The sequence below is a fragment of the Semicossyphus pulcher genome, unplaced genomic scaffold (assembly GCF_022749685.1).
Source record: "Semicossyphus pulcher isolate SPU_LCO1_2020_fin unplaced genomic scaffold, fSemPul1.0.p SCAF_18, whole genome shotgun sequence".
Classification (NCBI taxonomy): domain Eukaryota; kingdom Metazoa; phylum Chordata; class Actinopteri; order Labriformes; family Labridae; genus Semicossyphus; species Semicossyphus pulcher.
Window position 1 is genome coordinate 13,967,500 of NW_027211691.1, and position 20,096 is coordinate 13,987,595.

General features: G+C 39.8%; 2 protein-coding genes across 4 annotated transcripts; one reads left to right on the forward strand and one right to left on the reverse strand.

The window, feature by feature from the left end:
• Positions 1–2,720: 2,720 nt before the first annotated feature.
• thtpa (thiamine triphosphatase) lies at positions 2,721–5,468 on the reverse strand. Of its 3 annotated transcripts, none has more exons than XM_069666965.1 (4): positions 5,383–5,468; positions 4,365–4,434; positions 3,616–4,089; positions 2,721–3,481 (listed from the first exon to the last, which is right to left on the reverse strand). In XM_069666965.1, the coding sequence occupies exons 2-4, from the start codon at positions 4,432–4,434 to the stop codon at positions 3,381–3,383; spliced, it is 645 nt and encodes a 214-aa protein (XP_069523066.1). In that variant the 5' UTR covers positions 5,383–5,468; the 3' UTR covers positions 2,721–3,380. The 3 variants fall into 3 exon arrangements, with proteins under 3 accessions (XP_069523066.1, XP_069523064.1, XP_069523063.1); XM_069666963.1 differs by having other exon boundaries at positions 3,616–4,092; XM_069666962.1 differs by lacking the exon at positions 5,383–5,468 and having other exon boundaries at positions 3,616–4,092; positions 4,365–4,446.
• A 6,994-nt stretch (positions 5,469–12,462) lies between these two features.
• Positions 12,463–19,666, forward strand: zfhx2 (zinc finger homeobox 2). Its single transcript, XM_069666948.1, has 2 exons — positions 12,463–16,015; positions 16,553–19,666. The coding sequence occupies exons 1-2, from the start codon at positions 12,512–12,514 to the stop codon at positions 16,988–16,990; spliced, it is 3,942 nt and encodes a 1,313-aa protein (XP_069523049.1). The 5' UTR covers positions 12,463–12,511; the 3' UTR covers positions 16,991–19,666.
• Positions 19,667–20,096: the final 430 nt, after the last annotated feature.

A 20,096-nucleotide genomic window follows, 5' to 3' on the forward strand; every position in this document is an offset into this window, starting at 1 on the left:
GCCTTCTACACTGTATAGAAAGCCTTTGATTACAAACTGCCATGTTCATCGTGTTATTTTTGTCTTAATAACTTGGCTATTTATAATCATTTTAGTATTATGATTGATACGCTTACACCACTAGAATTGCAGAAGGGGTTTCTCTGTTCTCTAAATAATTTAGGATGTCCTAATGTAGCCAATCATTGTTTAAGCATGCATACATTCATATCACTCAAGTGTCATAGAAAAGTTACTTTCGGTGAAGGCAGTTTAGGTGGAGCTTTGATGAAGTTGCCAGACTGTGCTGTTTGCAAACCAGAGCCAGATGCTTCCATCCACTATTTGCCAAGGAATCCTGTGCTGAAGCAGAAATGGATGGACTTTACTTGTAGACAATGGTTAAGCAGACCTTGACATACAATTGGCATCCGTATTTGCAGCTCACATTTTCATAACGACAGTTTTGAAAATTTGTTTCAAAAGCCTATTGGTTTTGCCAAAAAGGTGATGCTTAAGCCTGATGCAATGCCATGAATTTATCCCAGGGACACGAGAAGGCATCTAAGTATATATTTTACTGGCCAAAGTTTCTAAAGAAATTGTTTGGTCTCTTCTTGTCACTGTCTGTGAAGTAACAACTAGCTGGCTGGTGGAATCAATGATGTGTCTCAGCCATGTAAAGCGAACAGACATTCGTCTCATTTGTCAGCGTGGTTTAAGTGAAATACTTCTGATACAGTCGGTTTTGTTATTTTAATTTATTGTTTTATAGTGAGCTGTGTAAGGGGCTTGATTACATGGGAGCGTAAGCCAGTAGCTGGGGCAAAGGACGAATATCTGACACAAGCCCATTGGCTGTTTAGTCATTCATATGATTAACACCCTCGTGTAACAAACAGGCAACACACTGTATCTGCATCTGGCTCTAAACATCGTCTGTTATGATGACGCTGCCACAAAAGATTAAAAAAAAAAAAAAGTTTTATCAAGGCATAGCATTCTGAACCTTGAAACCTTACACACAGCTTGAGTCAGAAAATAAATCAGCAACTTATTTCCTCAAGGTTTCACTGTTCACTAAAAACACAGGATCAACTTAATTCTAGTAAGTGACATGAAATTTATGATCTTTAAATCGTTTATATAAGAAGAGTTTTATAGGAAGACGCGCTGTGTTTCTTTCAAAGTCAGACATGTCCTTTATATACCATAAATTGGTTAAAAAGGTTAACTTGTGAGCATGGTTTAGAGGCTATAGGGGTTGTCACACAAGATGAAAATATAAAAAATATCTTATAACAGATGTGTTCATTCATTATTATGTTTATAATGATACTTAGAATAATACTGGTAATTACATAGTTTTTCCTGTACAGTTCATGCACAGTTGAACAAACCAAATGTAACCTCAATATTTCTGTGTTTTCTTTGATGAAGGTGGCAGTTGCGTCAGTTTACAACGAGCAGATACAGCCTGTTGGGGGAACTCAGTGGTCACGCATGAAGTGAAGGCATCCAGTGTTGTCTTCCTGTGATCTGAATGAGGACTGTGGGGTCCCAGCTGTCAGAACAGAGACTGATGTCCAGGAGAAGCCGTGTGTGTCTCTCCAATGATGATGAAAGCTCTCTGTGTGGAAATGCTTAACCCATGAAGGATCTTCTTTTAAACTGCATACAATCTCTTGTTGTGTGTAGAATGGAGTTAACAATTAATGTGGTCACCTAATTATACTAATTATAATTCAATGTATTTCACTTAACAAGAGTATGCTGCAAAAAAGGAGACTGATCAAGTGCTTCTGTTTATTTCTGCAAGTTATTAGATAAAAAAAAAGGTTTCCAACTTATCTGATTTAATCAGAACACATCTGCTGCTGTTGTAGAAAAGTTCAGTTGTTTTAACAAGGTTACTTCACCAAGGGTTATATTAAAACCAAATGTGATGCTGTGGTAACAGGACACATCTCTTGTTGTAGCATTATTTATTATTTATTTAAATTATTGTATTCTTTTCTTCGCTACTGTATGGCAGATGGTTAAATTTAGTTCTTGTCAGGAATATGTATTAGACTTTTAACATTGTGCAGACACTGTTAAAGCCTGTAGAGTGCTTGCAAAGGAGACAGAGCTACTTTAGTAACACAAGATGTTGCATTATTCTGATAGCCCATCACATCTTTCTTCAGCTTCAATTTGATGAAGGGATGAAGTTCTAAGTTAAATCCTCTTCCATAAACCCCCTTTTTGGTTTCTGGTTCTAACAAAAGATGACAAACACACGGATTTCATAGTCAAATTTGAAGGAATGAATAATAAATTATACATTTTAAAAGTTAAGTATATAACAGTGGGTAAATAGGGCTGCAGAATTCAAACATGACCATAATTTTTTTAAAGCTGCACCTAACTTTCAAAGCATGGGAGGAAAATTAGAACATTTTATTCTGTTTTAAGCATCATGAAGAAAGTAGGTGATAATTCCAATTTTCTTCATGAACCATCCTAAATACAAAATGAATGGCCAAAAGATGTCGGACCATCAAAGATCTATCAAAATAAGGTGACCCAAACATTGGCTAATTTTTGTTTGGTACTTAAAACAGTATTCTATAACAATGTTACATTATCCTTCATACATTCACTGAGCATCAACCAATTTCAATCCTAACAGATAATATAATATAAAGGACCAGTGGGTCAAAACTCATTTCATTGTACAAATTGCTGAAACCACAACATGAATGTAAATATTCTTTTTATTAAGAAACTAGGACTAAAGGAGCTGCAAACAAGTGGACTACATAAGATTGATGATTTAAGACTTGGCACAGCCATGAGTCGACTCCTCTTCAACTAGGAGTGTCTAAAAGTCAAACATATTTAATACAACACAGTATCACTTATTGTAAATCAACAGAAAACAATTTAACTTCCAGTATTACAGTTCCTCTCAAACTCTCCATATTACAGTCAGACCAAAACGTAACTGGTGTGTGCGGTGAATAGGACTGAAAACTGAAATGACGAATCAATCGGAAGGTTTGCGGTTCAATCCCTGACTGCTACAGTCACATTACAGTGTCCTTGGGCAAGCCACTGAACCAAAAATTGCTCCAGAAGGCATAGTTCCTGATTGGAGACTGGCACTTACGTTATTGCAATCAATGTGTGAATGAGTGTGTGAAAGGGTGAATGTGATTTTGACTTGGAGTGGTTGGACAACTAGAAAAGCGCTAGGTATAGGTAAGGTTAGGTAAGCGCTAAGTAAACGCCATTTACCATTTTTAGATTTTTATACATTTAGGCTTTCTAATAAAAAACATTTCTGTTATACAAATAAAAACTGAATTCTTAAAAAATATTCATGTGCAACTGTTATAGATCATTTAGAATATATTTTACAAAATATGTTCACTCAGTAGTTTTGCGTAGTGCTGTGGGTTGTTCCTCTTGAGGTAAACACTCATTTTTCCTTCAACACGCTGATCTCCAGTCAGACCTATGAAGGAGAAATAGAAAATATATTGATGACATTTGAAGAAAGCAGGTCACAGAAAGTTTGTTTTATATTATGAATGACACTGAATATATGCTTTATAATTTGTAATAAGGAATTAGAGGCTTTGAGCTCACCAAGCTTTTGAGCAGTTCTTTCGATCTTTTCCAAGGCAGACTGCACATCTCCTCCCTCTGGAACGAGGACCTCTATCTCTCCCACGTCGTAGCCAAAGTCAGCTTGGTCAAGATCTATCTGCACCCCCTCCTCTAAAATGAACGAGCGGCGAACTGTTTTATACTCTGCAAAGCATACTAGATTCATTTTGCTCAGCCAAGACTCGTTCTCCTGTGAGGAGCTTGTGTCTGTGTCCTCACAAACATCTTTTAGGACCTCTTTGACTCTCAGTTGAATTTCAGGCAGATTGGTTATCTCCTTGTAGCGAGTACACAGGGCTGCTGCTTTTGATTGTCCTCCAATTGTCTCCTCTGTTATCGGGCACTTGAGTTCCCAGCATCCTTTACGTTTACGTAGCCAGATGTCTTTCAAAGTCAGGTCAAAGTTGATGCTGTCAAAGTACTGGTCCTGAAACTGGTGCTGACCAACACATGCTGCTGAGTGAAAGAGGTGGGAGGACAAGAGATGATTTTAAAAAAGTATAAATATATATAAAATTACTAACAAAGCTGATACAAATTATTAACTTAATTATTAGCAAGAAACAGATGGTCAGTGACAGTTATAGTGCAAACTACAGCAATCAGTGTCTGTAAATGTTGTAAAAGTCCTTCTGTGACCATCTGTGAATAGACTTGGATCACAGCATCAGTTTGAAGACTCACAAATTGACCCAAGCACTAATATGTGGAAAAGCAGTTAAACATACCTCCAATCTCTTCCAGTGTTTTCAGCGTGTCAGCCTTGCAGAGAAATTTTCTTTCCACTTCGACACTCATCTGAAATGACATAGTAAGATTAGCACCAAAAATAGTACATTTTTACAATAATTTCACTAAAACCTGCCTTAAGCTGATATTAACCTTTTCAGAGTAAAATTGGGAGCATTGAAAGTTGTACTTTGGGTATGTTTTTTTATTGTGTAAAAAGGTATTAGCCATAATATGAGATTTTTTTTTTTTTTTTTGTGAAACATAAACAATAACAAGGATCACTAAGCCTTGCATCTAGTGAAGATGTCAACCTCAAAAGCTCATTTATAGTTTTGTTTTTTAAAATGTATTCTAGAATATCATGGAAATACATTTACTCCAATACTGTTAAGTAAGGAATATTTTAGGTCCTTGTATTTTAACTGGAGATCATCCATTTATTTATTTAACGTAGATGAAATATCACTGTACTAATGAGAAATATTTAACTTTTACTCCACTAGAATTTGTAACAGCTTCCGCTGCAGATTCATGTAGGCTATTGAAAACTACATGTAATTACATATTTTAATATAAAATATAAGGCAGTTTTTATAAAAGTTCTACCAACTACATTAAATTGCATTTGACACAGCAATGCACCAGTACTTATCTAAATCACCTATGTTACTTTTCATAATTGTGTATTCATCCTTCTACAATTTAACTGATGTCAATTTTTCAATGCGCATTTTTTTATGAATTACTTATAAAAACTTTAATATATGTGCGTACTTCACTCACCAATAAATATGACTTTTATTTTCTGTAGGCTATTACTAGGACAAAACTGAAAACTGAACTGTTGTAACAAAATTTCTATAAAGTAAACAACAGCTTTTCTCGCCGCACCTGCAGTAGTTTAGCCCAAAAGGCTGCTGCTGCTTTCGCAGCCATACATAAACCACAAGAAAAAACTCCCAAACTGAAACACAGCGTTTTAAAAACGAATGAACATAGCGAACTGCAACAAACCTCCACAAGACAGGTCCCGAAATCCAAATGATTTGGCCGCAAGGGTTTGGAGCTAGAGGAAACCGAGCAGCCCCTTCACGTAAGCGAAGTTTTTTCTTTTTCTATTTTCTTTTTGCACAGGCGCAATTTGAGACACCTATCTGGGTATTCAAGAACCTCACTTCCTGTCCCAGTAACGCAGGGGCATACAGATGGTGCAGTTTTAATCCCCTCTGCTTCATAAATATTTATTCCACATACTCGACTGTTGAATTTCACCACACCTATCATTTGATTGAAACATGTCATAATCCGTGCGGGTGGAGCTAAGCAGAGCTTTTGCGGTTATATCTCTGTTATTCATCCTTAATTATTTCATCACACTCTTTGTGAGATTCCAAGTTGACAGAATGGGGACTCATTTTTTATTCACCTTTCACGTGAAAACGAGGAAGGGTTTCACATTAAAGGGGATTCCATGTAATCTAGGCATCATTATACTTTTTTTTTAATGATCTATCGTGCATTTTTCTTGTCATATATTTATTGCACACTAAGTAATTGGTGTTTCAACATACATTAATAATCTCTAATATCTGCGGGGTTACATAAGGGATTTGATAGCCGTGTCTGTCCCTTCTGAATGTCAGCAATCAGCCTTGGGGGGAGCTGTGGTCTGTTTACTAGAGGGAAGAGGGGAAGGAGAGAGGGATAGGGCGAATGAAGGGAGGGGGAGAACAGGGGAGAGAGAGAGAGAGAGAGAGAGAGAGAGAGAGAGGGAGGGCAGGCAAGAAAACTTTTCACTTCTGAGGAGCCACAGAGGAAGCGTGTGTGTGTGTGCGTGCTGGAGCGTCGACCATGCAGGTAAAACGCATTAGCTAATTGCTTTGAACTTAATTAAACGTCATCCGCGATCGGTTAATTGTGCTGATTTGAGAAAGGAGAGTGGCCTGCGACTGATAGAAGATCGAGTTAACGACGGATAGTGCCCCATACCAATCCGATCCCTTGTAGAAATCCAACATTAAATCCCAAACTTTTTCTGCTTCTCGTCTCTTTCGCCTGCTCTCCCTACACCACCCCCATCGTCGAAGCGACCACGGCGCACGTACTCCGCGTCAAGTAGCTTTTTAGCTTTTAATTCTTCCGCCAATTACGGTTTAAAGCTGTTAAAATGATAGTTTAAATGGCCATGTGTTGCACCGTAAGTATTTAAGGTATGGATTTGAGCACTAGGACGCGTCAAAAGGGGGTCTACTGGGCGGCGAGGGAGGAGGGGGTGCGAGTGTTTTCTAACACATCTGTAAACGGAGCCCACGTTCATTAATTAAATGGCTTTAGTCCGGCTAGGCCTCAATTTGCGCTGTTGAGCAGCAGGCGGCGGGCGGTGCAACACTAGATGCCCGATTGGCAGCCCACAATCAGAGGGGTAAGGAAATAACTCGAGGCCGAGGTTTTTTTATCTTAAGCCTGGTGAGTCTGTTGTCTATCTTGTGTAAACTCAGTCGCTGTATTACAGCTGCAGTTCCCACCTGGACCTGGCAGAGTTTGTGGGGAGTGGAGACCAGCCAGTTGTAGACAGTTTGAGGAGCGGTTAATTATCTCTGCCTGCTAACAGGCTAGCTAGCAAAGTGACACGATTGTGATGAGCTCAAGCCTTTTTTGTTTATGAATTTAATGACCGTCTAGCCACAACTGACAATATACTGCCGTTGGTCCCGTCTTTTGCAGCGGAGAAGTGAGTGGCTATCACGGCAGGATTATTTTCTGTAAACTAACTGCTAACCAGAATTTCCAGAAACACGACTGTATTGCGACGTTACAGGGGGGCTCCTCAACCTAGCTTGCTAGCTAATTGATTCATCTCTGGTCGGCATAGCTAATTAGACTGTTCATTAATTAGCCAACTAAGGGTAGAGAGACGACAATGTAGTTTTGTCTTGCATTAGTATTATGGAAGTCGTGACCAGAAGCTTTTTTAACATGAAACACTCGGCAGTTATAGACTTGTCGAAATATTATCTGGTCATAGAACCTCACTAGCTTGCTAATTGGCATGACGAGGAAGTGGGGATTTAGCTGTGTTGGTATTTTTCCTCATGGACATGATTTGCTGTCTCGCTTGTGTCTTGTAGTATGAATGCATGCAGCTGTGTGGTAAAATCCAAATTAGAAGCCTATTTTGATTTCCCTTAAATCTGCATGGCAGTAATAGTAATTGGATAAGCATGTCGCGCAAATGCAGTATGATCTCAGGTCATATTGACATTGACATATGATATATTGACCACATTAGTTATTTGAGAGACAGTATAGTCATTGTTAATTGTCCAGCAATGCATGAATGCTATGCGTTCTGAGTGCTGCTCCAGAATATAATGCATTTTACACAGTTTGTGTACATATGACGCATGATTGGATTGTTTAAAGTTAGATTTGATTCAGAGAGGTATTAAACAACGGCTTTCTTATCTCCAATCCACTTGGAGTGCACAACAGTGCAACAGCATTAAATGGAAACTTTTTTATGACACAAAAGTCTAAATTTAAAAGTTACATTATTGTGTAATATCATTTGGACTTTGCAGACAAAATGTTGGAAACATCCCCACAGAACATACTTTCTCTGGCATTTGTTTTTCTGTAATAATTGACAGGACATGAAGAGAACTGTTGCAAGCAGTATATGGAATAAGGACCTGCCAAATATTGGGCTACTATCGTCTGTGGTATATACAAATTCAGATTACTTGCAACAGTGGCAAGTAGGTTTTTCTTAAATCAATAAATAGTATTTTATTGGTTTAGAAAGTTGCAGACAAATAAACTGAGGGTCGGGTAGAAACGTCCAATACCAAACTGGCAGGTGAGAAAAAATAGTATGGTAGCAACCTTCTGATTGCTCACCTGGCTTAAGTTCATCACCAACAACAAATTTAGGTCAATTTTATTTTGGTTCTTACAGCTCCCCACATGATTCTGATCAGACATAATTACTTCGTAACATCACACTTACTTTGTATTGAATTAGAACGGCTCCAGAACAAGTAGGATGCTCTAACATCCTTTTTTTTTGTTTGTTTTGTTTTGTTAGGAGGAGTCTGGAGAGACAGTAGGCAGTAAAAGCAATGGGGTGGCAGAATGGCTGTGCCCCCTGTGCCAAAAAGGACAAATTGACAGATCTTCATTGTCACTTCATCTCACTGAGCAACACAGCGTACTTCAATCTTGTGTCGACAGACTAATGGACATTGTAAGTCAACATAACATAACATTTCCAATGTCATAATCTGTGTACTGAATACACTGAGTTCAAATGGGGTTTCCCATAAAAGGCCATACTCTTTGAAATAATATTTATTCCGGATTAAAGATTTACAATGAGTCTAATGTGAAATGACTCCACATTTTGCTTGCTAATATCGAGGGGAGATGCACTATAATACCCATACTGTAGCCCTGCAGTAAATAGAAATTAGAGTAAGTTTATTTTCTTGCGACTCTCATTGATTTTAGTTCAATTTGATTGCTATTTTTTGGGTGGTGATGGTTAAAAAGGCCTTAGAGTTAATGCAAGATCTCCAAGGACACTGGCAATAAATAGTGCAAAATTATGCGACGTGGCAAATCAACTGCATTAGCAAAGAGAAACGGTAGTCACAAATAGGCTTTTATCAACACTTAAAACAACTAAAATAATATGAAATAGAAACACCAGCGGCAAGAAATCTGAATACACTATTAGTCAATTGTATTATAGTTTGTTTTTCTTGCTTTGTTCACACTCTGTCGTATAGAATTTTTCTCTGAGATGGATAACTTAATCCCTTCGTTAAAAAACCAATGACAACAAAGAACATAGCAACTACGAGTAAGACACGACATGAATGTAGTGATACATTTTTTTTTTTTTTTTTTACAAAAGTGTTTATTCTTCTATGTTGTCATATGTGATCTCTAGAAAAGAGACATATGGACTAGGTCATATTTTAGTCAAGTCCAAAATGAGAGAAATATCTTAACATTTATTCAGCTGTTATTTTAGCTAAATACAATGATTTCTGACATAAATGTATTATACATTTTCAAATAAGATTCTTATTTAAAGAACCTCATCTCAACAAGATTACATTTACTTATAGTTTACATACAAGCAGTCAAAATACAAACACATTATTGAATAAGCTCTTTATACGTTAGCTGTGAGTATTTTGAATTGTGACTGTTGAGGGTGATGTTTTCTGTTTTTAATTACTTTAGCAGGAATTTGTTGTTGCAAATTGTTGAATTCTATTGTTTACAGTTTTGAGTATTTAATTGTTGGGATCAATAAGTTACCAAATGTGCCAGTTGGAACTAATTTGAAAGAAATAAACACCTCAGTGAACACACTTTCTTTAATGGGGTCATTGCAATTTAGTATGTAAAGTGTAAATATAAAGAGGGAATTGATCAAAGACCTTAATTTATGCCTTTAGGGTAATTTGCAAATTAAAGGCTAGTCACGGTTGCTATGTGTACTATAACCTCACATTAGTGTGTCACGCCCAAATGTTGAGCAGCTCAAAATCAACAAAGCATTCAGCTCATCTGAAAGTAACCAGTGCAGAGTTAGCTATGGGAATTTTGCTGACATTTTCTTTTACTTTTTTTTAACAGGCTGTTCTAAAACAGGCTACCAGCGGAGGACAAGAAGACGACAATACTCACGAGTTTGATGGTGAGTGTAAAAAATACTTGTTTTTTAGTTTTCCATTTTCTTTAAAAATGATTTAAAGAAAAAGGAAAACTAATAAAACTGCAGTCTAACTTGATAATTATTTTGCTCTTTTACTGGAACTTAAATATAATGCACTAAATGGTAGGGTTATCAAAGCAGAGTTTTAAACATTCAAAGGTTTTGCACATAGAAATAATACTTTTACCACAATACCTTTTTTGATACCTTGATGCCTTTGTGAAGATAGAGAGGAAATGTGGGGAGGAGAGAGTAGGGATGACATGTACCGAAGGGCAGAGATTGGAGTCAAACCTGCGGCCAATGCGTCAAGGACTTGCTCTACCGACTGAGCTAAAATGGCACCCCATTTGTAATACTGTTAATAGTACTTAAAGGAACTATGAATAGGAGTTTTCTTTAAAATTTAGCTTATAGAATGTTGAAAAAATAATCAATCAACACTTATGACCCACAGAGAATCTGCCCTCTGTCTTTCTTTTATTAATTTCTTATTTAAGGTTATTTGGGACACACATTAATTTGGGCATTAATCATTAGAGACTTGAGTGTAACCCACAAGCAACAGTCCCCAGGTTGGGACTAAAAGAAAATGTAACGACCATCCGACTTTCCTTTCTCTCTCCTCTGCTTTCCGTCTGTCTGCAACAGATGCTAAAGGATAATACCTCTGAATTAGATGCTAAAGGGTCCTGACAAAGCATCAGTTATTGCTAATTTGAATGAGAAATGTCTGCTATATCATGGCTGTATACAAACTAAGTGTGACCAAGGGCAAAGCAGAGAGGCCACTTACAGCGGGCAGAGAGAAGCCTAGAAATCAGCTGTATTCATACAAAAAGTGGCACGTGAAGGGTTTTACAGAAGTGTGGACGTGTTTTGTTGTCCATGACATAGGCTAACCGTGAAACAATCAGTAAGTAACATTTTAACATTTCTCTGAATCTACGCTTTGTTCAAACTAGTTGCTCACTCTAAAGGTAGGTAGGTTTTTTGCTTGTTGCAGATTTAGGTTGAAAGTCTGATTGAAGATGTACTTTTTGATACATGAAATGTAAAATTATCTAAAGATTGACCTGTTTTAATACCTGGTATCTAAAAGGTTATTTTGGTATTTATGCTTTTGACTACTCTACTAAATGGTGCTTATATGGACTGCCCCCTATAAGTCTGATTTAAAATCTTCAGTAGAGATGACCGCAACTTGGTCCACACCTGTCTAAATAAAAACTGAACGGGTAATTTAAACAGGTCAAAGTGCTAAATAAAGCCGTTTTATTAAATGTATTTCTTTAACCATTATTTAACCAGGCAGGTCATTGAGAGCAAATTCTTATTTACAATGGTGGCCTGGCAAAAGGCAAAGGCTGGGGGAAAGGGCCAAAAAGGAAATGTCAAAAGTTAACAGCCTGCGATTTGAGGTGTGGCTAATATTAGCTCAATAGATGACTAAAATCCTCCATCCAAGTAATGATATTGTATAGAAAGAATGTGACATACCTTGAAACACTTATATGAATTGGGTACTGTCATAGTACAAAAAAAACTCATTAAAGGAAAAAAATTTTTTTTTTTGAAGACGAATCAAAGAAATGCATTTGTGGAGAAAAGTTGACCCAAATGTGGGTTGGAATGAAATTCAGTATGGAAATGTGTACTTTTGTCACAACTCTGTCCTCCATTCATTACAACATAAAAGTTAAATATGTATTTATTTTATCAGATGCTGAATCTTCCCAACTGAAGCACGCTGAAGACATCAGTTCAGACCCCTGCCAAGCTAGTGAGGGTTCAGACGCTACCCAGACGATTGGAGACAAAGAAATGGAGGAAGAGAAAATAATACAACAAGAGGGAGGTGAAGTAGAGCCAGAAGAGGAGGGAAATCCACTCACAGGAGCCAAACAGCAAAATGCAACTGAAAACACAGAAATCCCAGACACCAGTGAAAAGTCAGTTAGTAAAAAAGGGGTGCCAGCTGAGAATAGCACTCGGTTCAAATGCAACGCCTGCCTGGATGCTTTTCCCAGTAGAACTGCCTTAAGTGTGCATTACAACTCTGCAGCCCACATTCAGAGGATGACAACAGGCTCTTCAAAACAAGGTGGGGAAAATGAGATTCAAGCACTCTCCGTTCCTGTCCTGACTCGGCCATATATATCAAACAAACCCTACCAGTGTGCTGTATGTCGTGTCTCTTACAATCACGCCATCACCCTTGAGAGCCATATGAAATCTGTCTTGCACCAGTCCCGCAGCAGAAATGCTGGAATTGTTGCACACACTGCAAACAGTGCAGTGGCCACTGCTAGTTTGGGAGGTGGCCTCACCAGTGCTCCAAACACTGCAGTGACCACATCAGGAACTAGCCAGTTAGTTGCCTCCGCCAACTGTGCTGCTCCTGGGGCATTGATGGTGACTGCTACAAAAGACGGAGAGCAGATTCCCACTTCCCAGGTTGCTCCCTCCCTACTCACTTCCCCTGTGACCTCAGCTCAGGCGGTTTCAGCCTTTCTCACCCTTCTCACATCTAGTCCCAGCACTCTTTCACACTCCCTCCTCCCTTCCCTCTTTGCGGCTGGTGCTGCTCCTGGTGCCACCGTGCCTCAGCTCGTGCCTCAGCCTCAAATGGTCATGCCCTTGATCTTGAATGGGCTCCAGGCCCAAACCCAGCAGCATCAAGAGAACCAGCAAGGCCAGCTCCTTACCCAGTGTGTGCCACTTGTAGGTCTCAGCACAGCCCAGCAAGCTCTCCTAACCCAAAGACTTAACAGCTTACAGAACCAGTGGCCGTCTGCTGGAGTTCCAACAAACATACAGCCCTGCCTTGAAGAGCAAAAACAGACAGTAAAAGTTGAGAAAGAACAAGAAAAGGACAGTGATGGGACAGTTGAAGAGAGAGTCTTAGATCAGATCAAGGACAGGAATGACAGGAATAACAGGACTATAAAGAAACTTGAGGATGATGACAATAAAGAATTTGCACAGTGTCCTAATACAGAAAGCAAAGTTAAGGTTGAGAATGATGAAGACAATGGGAAGGCACACAGAGATAGCACAACAGATGGAGAGAGCTCAATTAATCAGTTGGACCTGGAAGGTGATAAAGCAGCTTGCCTCAATCTCTCCCCAGCAGGCACAGAGAGGAGCCTTCGCAATAAGAACCTCTCCCCTTCTGCATCAGTGCCCAGCAACCCAAGCCTAAGTCCTGTACATTTAAACCTTACACTTAGCCCTGATTCTACTCCTCAAAAATCCCAATCAAGCACTAGCCCTTGTGGCTCTCTTGGCATGCCAAAATCCAGCCCGAGTACAAATGCCTTAACAAACAACCAAACCCGAGCCCATTGTTTTACAAAGGGATCCATGTATCCAAACCTTCCAGCGCTGTCTGAGTTCCAGATTGAGGTTCTATGGGCGTTCTTTGAGTCACGTAGTGAGGCTGATGCTGCAAGTCCGCCCCATGAGGACTGTGAGGCTCTTGGCAGAGAGGTAGGACTGTCTGAGGAAGAGGTGCGTAGGTGGTTGAGCCAGGCCCGGCAAGCAAAACAGAAACAAAGAGAGACAGAGATAGTACACCTGAAAGGCTTGACGGGATTTTCAAGGCATGCCCAGAGTTCTGAAAATGACTATGACGACGAAGAAAGGTCACTGATCATAGCAGAAGGTGAGGATGATGCTGAAGCATCAGGTAGTCAGGCAATAGATTTGTCCAGTACACGAGGGAAACACAGGCATAGAAATTTGGGAAGGGAGGGTCGGGCAGATTCGTGTCTCACTTCTGACTCTGAAAATGAGGTATACACCTCTGTCATTGTGTCTGATGAGGAAAGTCAGAATGGGTCTATGAGGGATGCTCCTATGAGCCCTGTTAAAGATGAAACACAGTGGGAGGTCCATGGTGATAGGGGGTCAGTTGGAGGAAAGGTCCTCCGCTCCACAACTGTGTTTCTCTCTGATGCAGAGGATGAATATGAAGATGAGGAGGGAGAGGGGGATCAGAGGTCCCAGAGGAAAAAACGAAAAGGGGAGTTTGAGAATGATGAGTTGGAGGTAAAGAAGGAGAGACAAGACCCAGATGTGGATCTAGAGTTGGAGGCCCAAGGGGATCCTCCAAATTCACTCTGCCACGCTTTGGACCAGCCTGAGATCCGAATTGGTGCTACCCACTCACTTCCTCTGTCTCTTGCTCCCTTTTCTACCCAGTTCCTTAGTCCCTATGTCCTCTCACTAACTCCATCAATGGTAGGAGATGGGAGCAAATTACCGATCTTTTCTAACCCACCAACTATCACGCGCTTCTCCAGTTCTCTTCTCTCACAGTCTCTCTCTTCCCACAACCCAACTTCTCACTACCTGTCTAATGGTGGTGACTGTGAATCCGCTCTGGATCTCAGCATGGGGAAAAACAACTCCAAATATGCTTCTTCCTCAGCATCTCTGGCTGATAAAATTGCAGCACAGAAGGGACAGCTGCTGGATGGGCTTGGATTGAGGCCCACATCCAAAGGACTGGTCGTTGTCCAGGTAAAGCCGGAATCTGTTAATGCCATGCCCTCTTCTAACAGCAGTATGAGCCTGGTCAACTGCAATAACATGACAAAATCGAGTATTTACATGAGAGCAGCTGAGAAAATGAATGCTACACTATTGGAAAAGGAGAGAGAGAAGGAAAAAGAGAGGGAGCAGGAGCAACAGCAGAGGAAGTCCAAAGGAAAAAGGTATCGGGATATGCGACGTTCAAGAACCATCATTCAAGCTGAACAACTTGACATTCTGTATGGCTGCTATTTCAAAGACCCAAATCCTGGGAAACATGAATTTGAACAAATTTCAGAGTGGGTGCACCTTCCAAAGAAGGTTGTTCAGATTTGGTTTCAGAACATGAGGGCGAGGGAACGGAAAGGTGAGGTGCGATTTATCAGTGACGGGACCCTGGCAGCGGTGGGCAAACCTCTTATCAAATTTACCTGGCCTCTTTCCAAACCCATATTCTCCAACAAGCCAACTCAAAATAATACTGGTTGCATCACGACTTCACCAATTGTGCGAACACTCATTAAGACTGAAAGAGAACCTGTGAAGGAGCTGGGCAAACCTGCTGCGCTAAAGAAAATAGCCCCAGTTCCGATCAAGCCCAAGGAAGTTGTCTCTTCAACCACAGTCTCTCCTGTAAGCAGCAGTGCCTCTGCTGTGCCAAAGACCAAGCTTGAAACCCCCAGCAACATCACTCTGGTCAAAGTTGCACCCAAAGTCAACCCCCCTGTCCTTTTAGCACCACCCAAGGAGCCAATCCCCATTGCACCAAGACCGGCCCAGAAACAAAAGCCAGAAGAGGAGAGCGAGGAAGAAAAGACTGATGAGGAGAGAGACATGGAAGACGAGATAGGTCCTGGACCTGGAACCACTAACCGCATGGTTCCAAAGCTGCCCACAACTCCCATCAACAATAGGCCCAATGCCACAAATGTGGTGACACAAAAACAGAATGGGCTCAACTACTGGACGTCCAAAGTCCCCATAAAGATCAACACTCTTTCAAGAGAACAACTGGCTCTTCCTACACATACACCCTCACGTACCATCCCCCCTCCTCCTACCCCCAGTATTGCCCCAGTCAGCCCAAATACTACCTGCTCTGCTAAAGTGGCCATTCCCCCCAACCCAGTCATAACTAAATCAAGCCCGTCGGAAAGCAGCTTTTTGCCTCATTCATCAAGCCGTAGACCACGCACACACCTGTCCTGTCTACAGCTGTCCATTCTGCAGTCCTGTTATGAGACCTGTGCCCACCCTAATGCCATGGAGTGTGAGGCAATTGGCACTGAGCTCAACCTGCCGCTCAAGGTGGTGCAGATCTGGTTCCAAAACACCAGAGCCAAAGAGAAGCGCTGGAGACTGCAGCAAGAGAAAATTGTAAGTGGGCAATTAGATTTCCTCTGAAAGACTTTTGTACAATATCATATTATTGTAAAAAGGACTAATAAAATTCAAAGCAAGGTAGATGACTGAGGATAGGAAACTTCTTTTTTTTGTATGCAAATTACTGCAATGTTTTGTTATTGATGATTTTAAGAAAATTGTAATTTAAATTAACTTAACTAAGTTTTAACAAACACCTGTATCATCTAATGTAATGCATAGCATTGGAGCAAAGTTCTGTTTTCAATTCAATTTTTTCAATTTAGCTTTTATTTGCAATAGTGGAATGAAAATCTCTACCTTTTAAATCTGTCTTTATAAATAAAATCAAAAGAAAATATACACTCAAAAATACAGAATTGTAAATTGTGCATAAAGCAGTTACATAGAGGGCTTGAATATTAGTCAGACGTTCAGTCAAATCTCTTTTTCTCAAAAATTTGGTAATGAAAGTCATTTAACTTATTCTCTCTCTCCTCTGGTTCTGCCCATCCACCAAACATTCTATCCACTCTACCTTCCCATTCCCAGTCTCCTCTATCAGGTGGGAAGGTGGACATGAGTTCAGGAAGTTACCTGCAATACAACGCTCTCAAAGCTAATCGACCCATCCTGCCCAAACCAGTTCAGCTGACAGTTAATGAACCTCCAGCTTCCCCAATGCCAGGCCAGACAGCGCCAAAGGAGACCCTGACAGGCCGCTGTGATGCCTGCAATGTCTCCTTTGAATCTCGAGCTGCAGCGAGGGCCCACGTCTTCTCCCCACGTCATCTGGCAACCCTGAGAACGACGAATTTTGGCCAACCAACAACGATCGCCAACAAGAATGGAAGCAGTAATGGTGGACCTGGCAGTGTTGTGCTGGGATCACAGGTCTCTCATTCAACTGCAGTAACCAGTACTGGTTCTGGTTCCGGAGGGGAGATGGTAACTGAGGCCCCTCCACCGACAGCTACCAGCAACAGTTAGACTCAGATCAGGATTGGTCTGCACACTGACTATTCTTGGACCCATTTCGGTCCAGATTTTAAAAACAAGTATGAGCACTAATCCTCAAAAACAAATGTTCTTTAGTTTTTGAAGTTTGCTCCCCCTGCATCCGCTGTCCCTTGCTCAACCTCCACTGACTCAAATTACATTACTCTATAAAGTTCACCTGGAATCTCATACAACAGCAGACTGTTTCCATGCTGCTTCACACTTTATCAGTTGCTGTTTGGTAAGTGATGAACACATCTCTAGTCTCCCTCAAGCCTCACACACTTTATCCAAACATTTTTGGTCCTAAGCCTGTGGTTATATATAACCTTACTTCAGTGACCTTCCTAGAACTTGTAAAGGCATTTAACTTGCCACGCTTGAACTGTCCTATCCTATAGACTGATGCATCAGTGTTTCCTCTTTTGAAGTGGCCATTTGACCATGGGCCCGGAAACACTTTTTGGGATAATACCATGAAATATTTGCATTAATGACTCCCAGTTTGCTCCTGTGGAATTGTTTTTCTCATGCCTACTCACTTTTAGGGAGAGGATGCATGGAAATAATGGCTGGACTGAACCATTTAGAGAGGAAGAACTGGTCTTGACTGTCACCTTTTTACTTTGCTACAGAAGTGTGATCTGAAGAGTGTTGTGTCCACTCATTTGGGATGTAAGAAGAGGTACTTTAGAGAGAATAGGGCTGTTAACTTGTCCTCATTTACATGCTGATAATTTTCATGACAATCCAAAAACAGGGCATAAAGAGAGGCTGAGGAAAGCAGAATCTTGGCATACTGCACTTTGACACATTTTACATTGTTTGAAATGTTTTTAAGCATTCTAATGCAAGTGTCTTTTTAAGGAAAGATACATTCATGCATGTTGGATGCCTTAATATAAATCACGTGAAATAAATTGATTTTTGCTATTCTAATGAGACATGCTTTAGGTTTGAGAGTAATAATGTGCAAGAAGCAGACCTGGTTATACAAATGAAGAAGAGCTCTGTTCCAAAATGCTGTAATATCTACGGTGGAGGAAATATCTGAATGTCATATTCGATGTCTAGGTTATAGCAAATCCTGCCTGTAAGGTTGCCAGCATTCTCCTGGCCAAGGACTATAATTACCAACTATCTTGTTTTTACAACAATTTCTTTCAACCTGTGGGTTTCGCTTTGCCTCCTAATGGTGTATATCTCATTTTGAAATGCAGCTCTTCAAAACTGTTGAGGTAAAATAAATAATTTCACCTATTGTTGGTGTGTATGACCGCCTTAAGATGAAAGGTATATAGGTATATAAATTGCAGCCTAGTTGATCCCTGATAATCTTAGTGAATTTATTTTATTCCTCAAATGGCATAAAGGGTCAGATGTATTTTATAAAATAACTTTTTTTTTTCTCCCATGAATACTGTGCATAAGACAGAATAGTTAAGAAATCCTTATCTTTTCTTCAATATTTATAGAAATGACAATGGAAGCGATTAAAACGTGTAAAAGATTTTATTTAGGTCAAAAGTCTCAAAGCTTGAAACGGGCTGTTTTCTGTACTTTTTTGCCCTCTTTATGTTCAGCTTTCATACAGTTACTAATTCAAGTAATGTAAGTGCTGTGAAATTAGATCTTATATTTGGAAACCATGACAAGGGAGACAAGTTGGGTATTACTAGCATCCATAAGGGAGAAATAGATACTCAAATCTTGGCAGCAAATTGGGAAACATTTAATGTGTAGACTGAGAGCTAATAAGATGGTGCTGTGTTGAAGGACACATAACATACTAAAGATGTATTCCTTCGATTTAAGTTGTATATTCATGTTACTATTGATAGTTTTAACTAAATGCAAAACTAAAACACGAACTTTTGTAAAGAAATATATAAAAATAACTGATATTCCAAAGTAATCCTCCCTTTGCTTTCTGTCATTCAAAAACCAAAAAGCAATCTTGAGGTCGACAGAGAGCAGGAGAGGTGTTTGTAAATGCAAACTGTAGGACATCCCACGGCTTGACACTTGCACTAGTCCACAATTTTTGCACAAGCTACAGACATTTCATATGAACACAGCCATTAACACAATATTGAGAGTCACTTGGTGTGGTTTTTGAAACAAGGAGGGTGACCATGTCCTTTCATGAGTAATAATTTGTACTCCTGTTGGAAACTGTATCTTGTGTGTAAAGCAAGGACTGGAGTGCTTTAACTTCAAGACTGGGATTACAGACACACACACGCATGCACGCACACAGACACACAGACACACACACACACACACACACACACACACACACACAGACACACACCACAGACAGACATGGTGTTGCACTGTCCAAACTAGCTAGGTTTTTATGGAGATCTGCTTTTTATTCCCATATGTTTCATTGTCACTTTGATTATCACTCTTGTTATTGCTGTACTACTACTTATACAATTTATCATTACTACTCATCACTGTTTTTGATTATTATTGATCCATAATGGTTTTAAATGCCACCTCTCTGCAAAAAAAACAGTATGGTATAGTGGCAGTGTTGTTATAAATTGTTAGATTTTTGATTAAGCCTTTTTCCTCTCACTTGTACCTGCCTTTTGTGTTTGGTCTCCATTATGCTTTCTTTGATATACAGAAAAAGAAATAAAATCAGTTGAATAACAACACATATCTGTCTTATTGCAGTGCCATTGAGGCATGTGTTTTTGTTTTGTTTTTAGTGTGTGGCAAGGGTTTAAATCTTTTGTTTTTAGTGTGTGGCAAGGGTTTAAATCTTTCATAGAAACATTCTACCGTTATCTTTGGTTTCAACCGAGTGGCATATTTCAACAAAGGTCAATGAGGTCACACTAAGAGAGACAATTTATATGACACTGGAATGTGCCTGGAATTAATTAGTTGAACAATTGGCTTTGCCAGTCTACTAACGACTGACCGAGAAATGATCGACAGAAACGTAATCCAATAAAAGGCAAACGTACTTTTTGGGAGACGGAAAGTCATGTGCGATTATCCAATAGGAATGAGGCAGACGCCAAAGAGGTTTGTCTAGAATCATCCGCTGACGAATAGGATTGAGAGTTTTACGCCTGCA

Bases quoted from the DNA above. Each gene is read 5' to 3' on its own strand.
- thtpa (XM_069666962.1), bottom strand. From the start codon at position 4,446: ATGTCATTTCAGATGAGTGTCGAAGTGGAAAGAAAATTTCTCTGCAAG. The intron at 4,093-4,364 runs GTATGTTTAACT...TCTTTCACTCAG, and splicing joins AACACTGGAAGAGATTGGAG to CAGCATGTGTTGGTCAGCAC. The intron at 3,482-3,615 runs GTGAGCTCAAAG...TCTCCTTCATAG, and splicing joins AAGAACTGCTCAAAAGCTTG to GTCTGACTGGAGATCAGCGT.
- zfhx2 (XM_069666948.1), top strand. From the start codon at position 12,512: ATGGTGACTGCTACAAAAGACGGAGAGCAGATTCCCACTTCCCAGGTT. The intron at 16,016-16,552 runs GTAAGTGGGCAA...TCCCATTCCCAG, and splicing joins GACTGCAGCAAGAGAAAATT to TCTCCTCTATCAGGTGGGAA.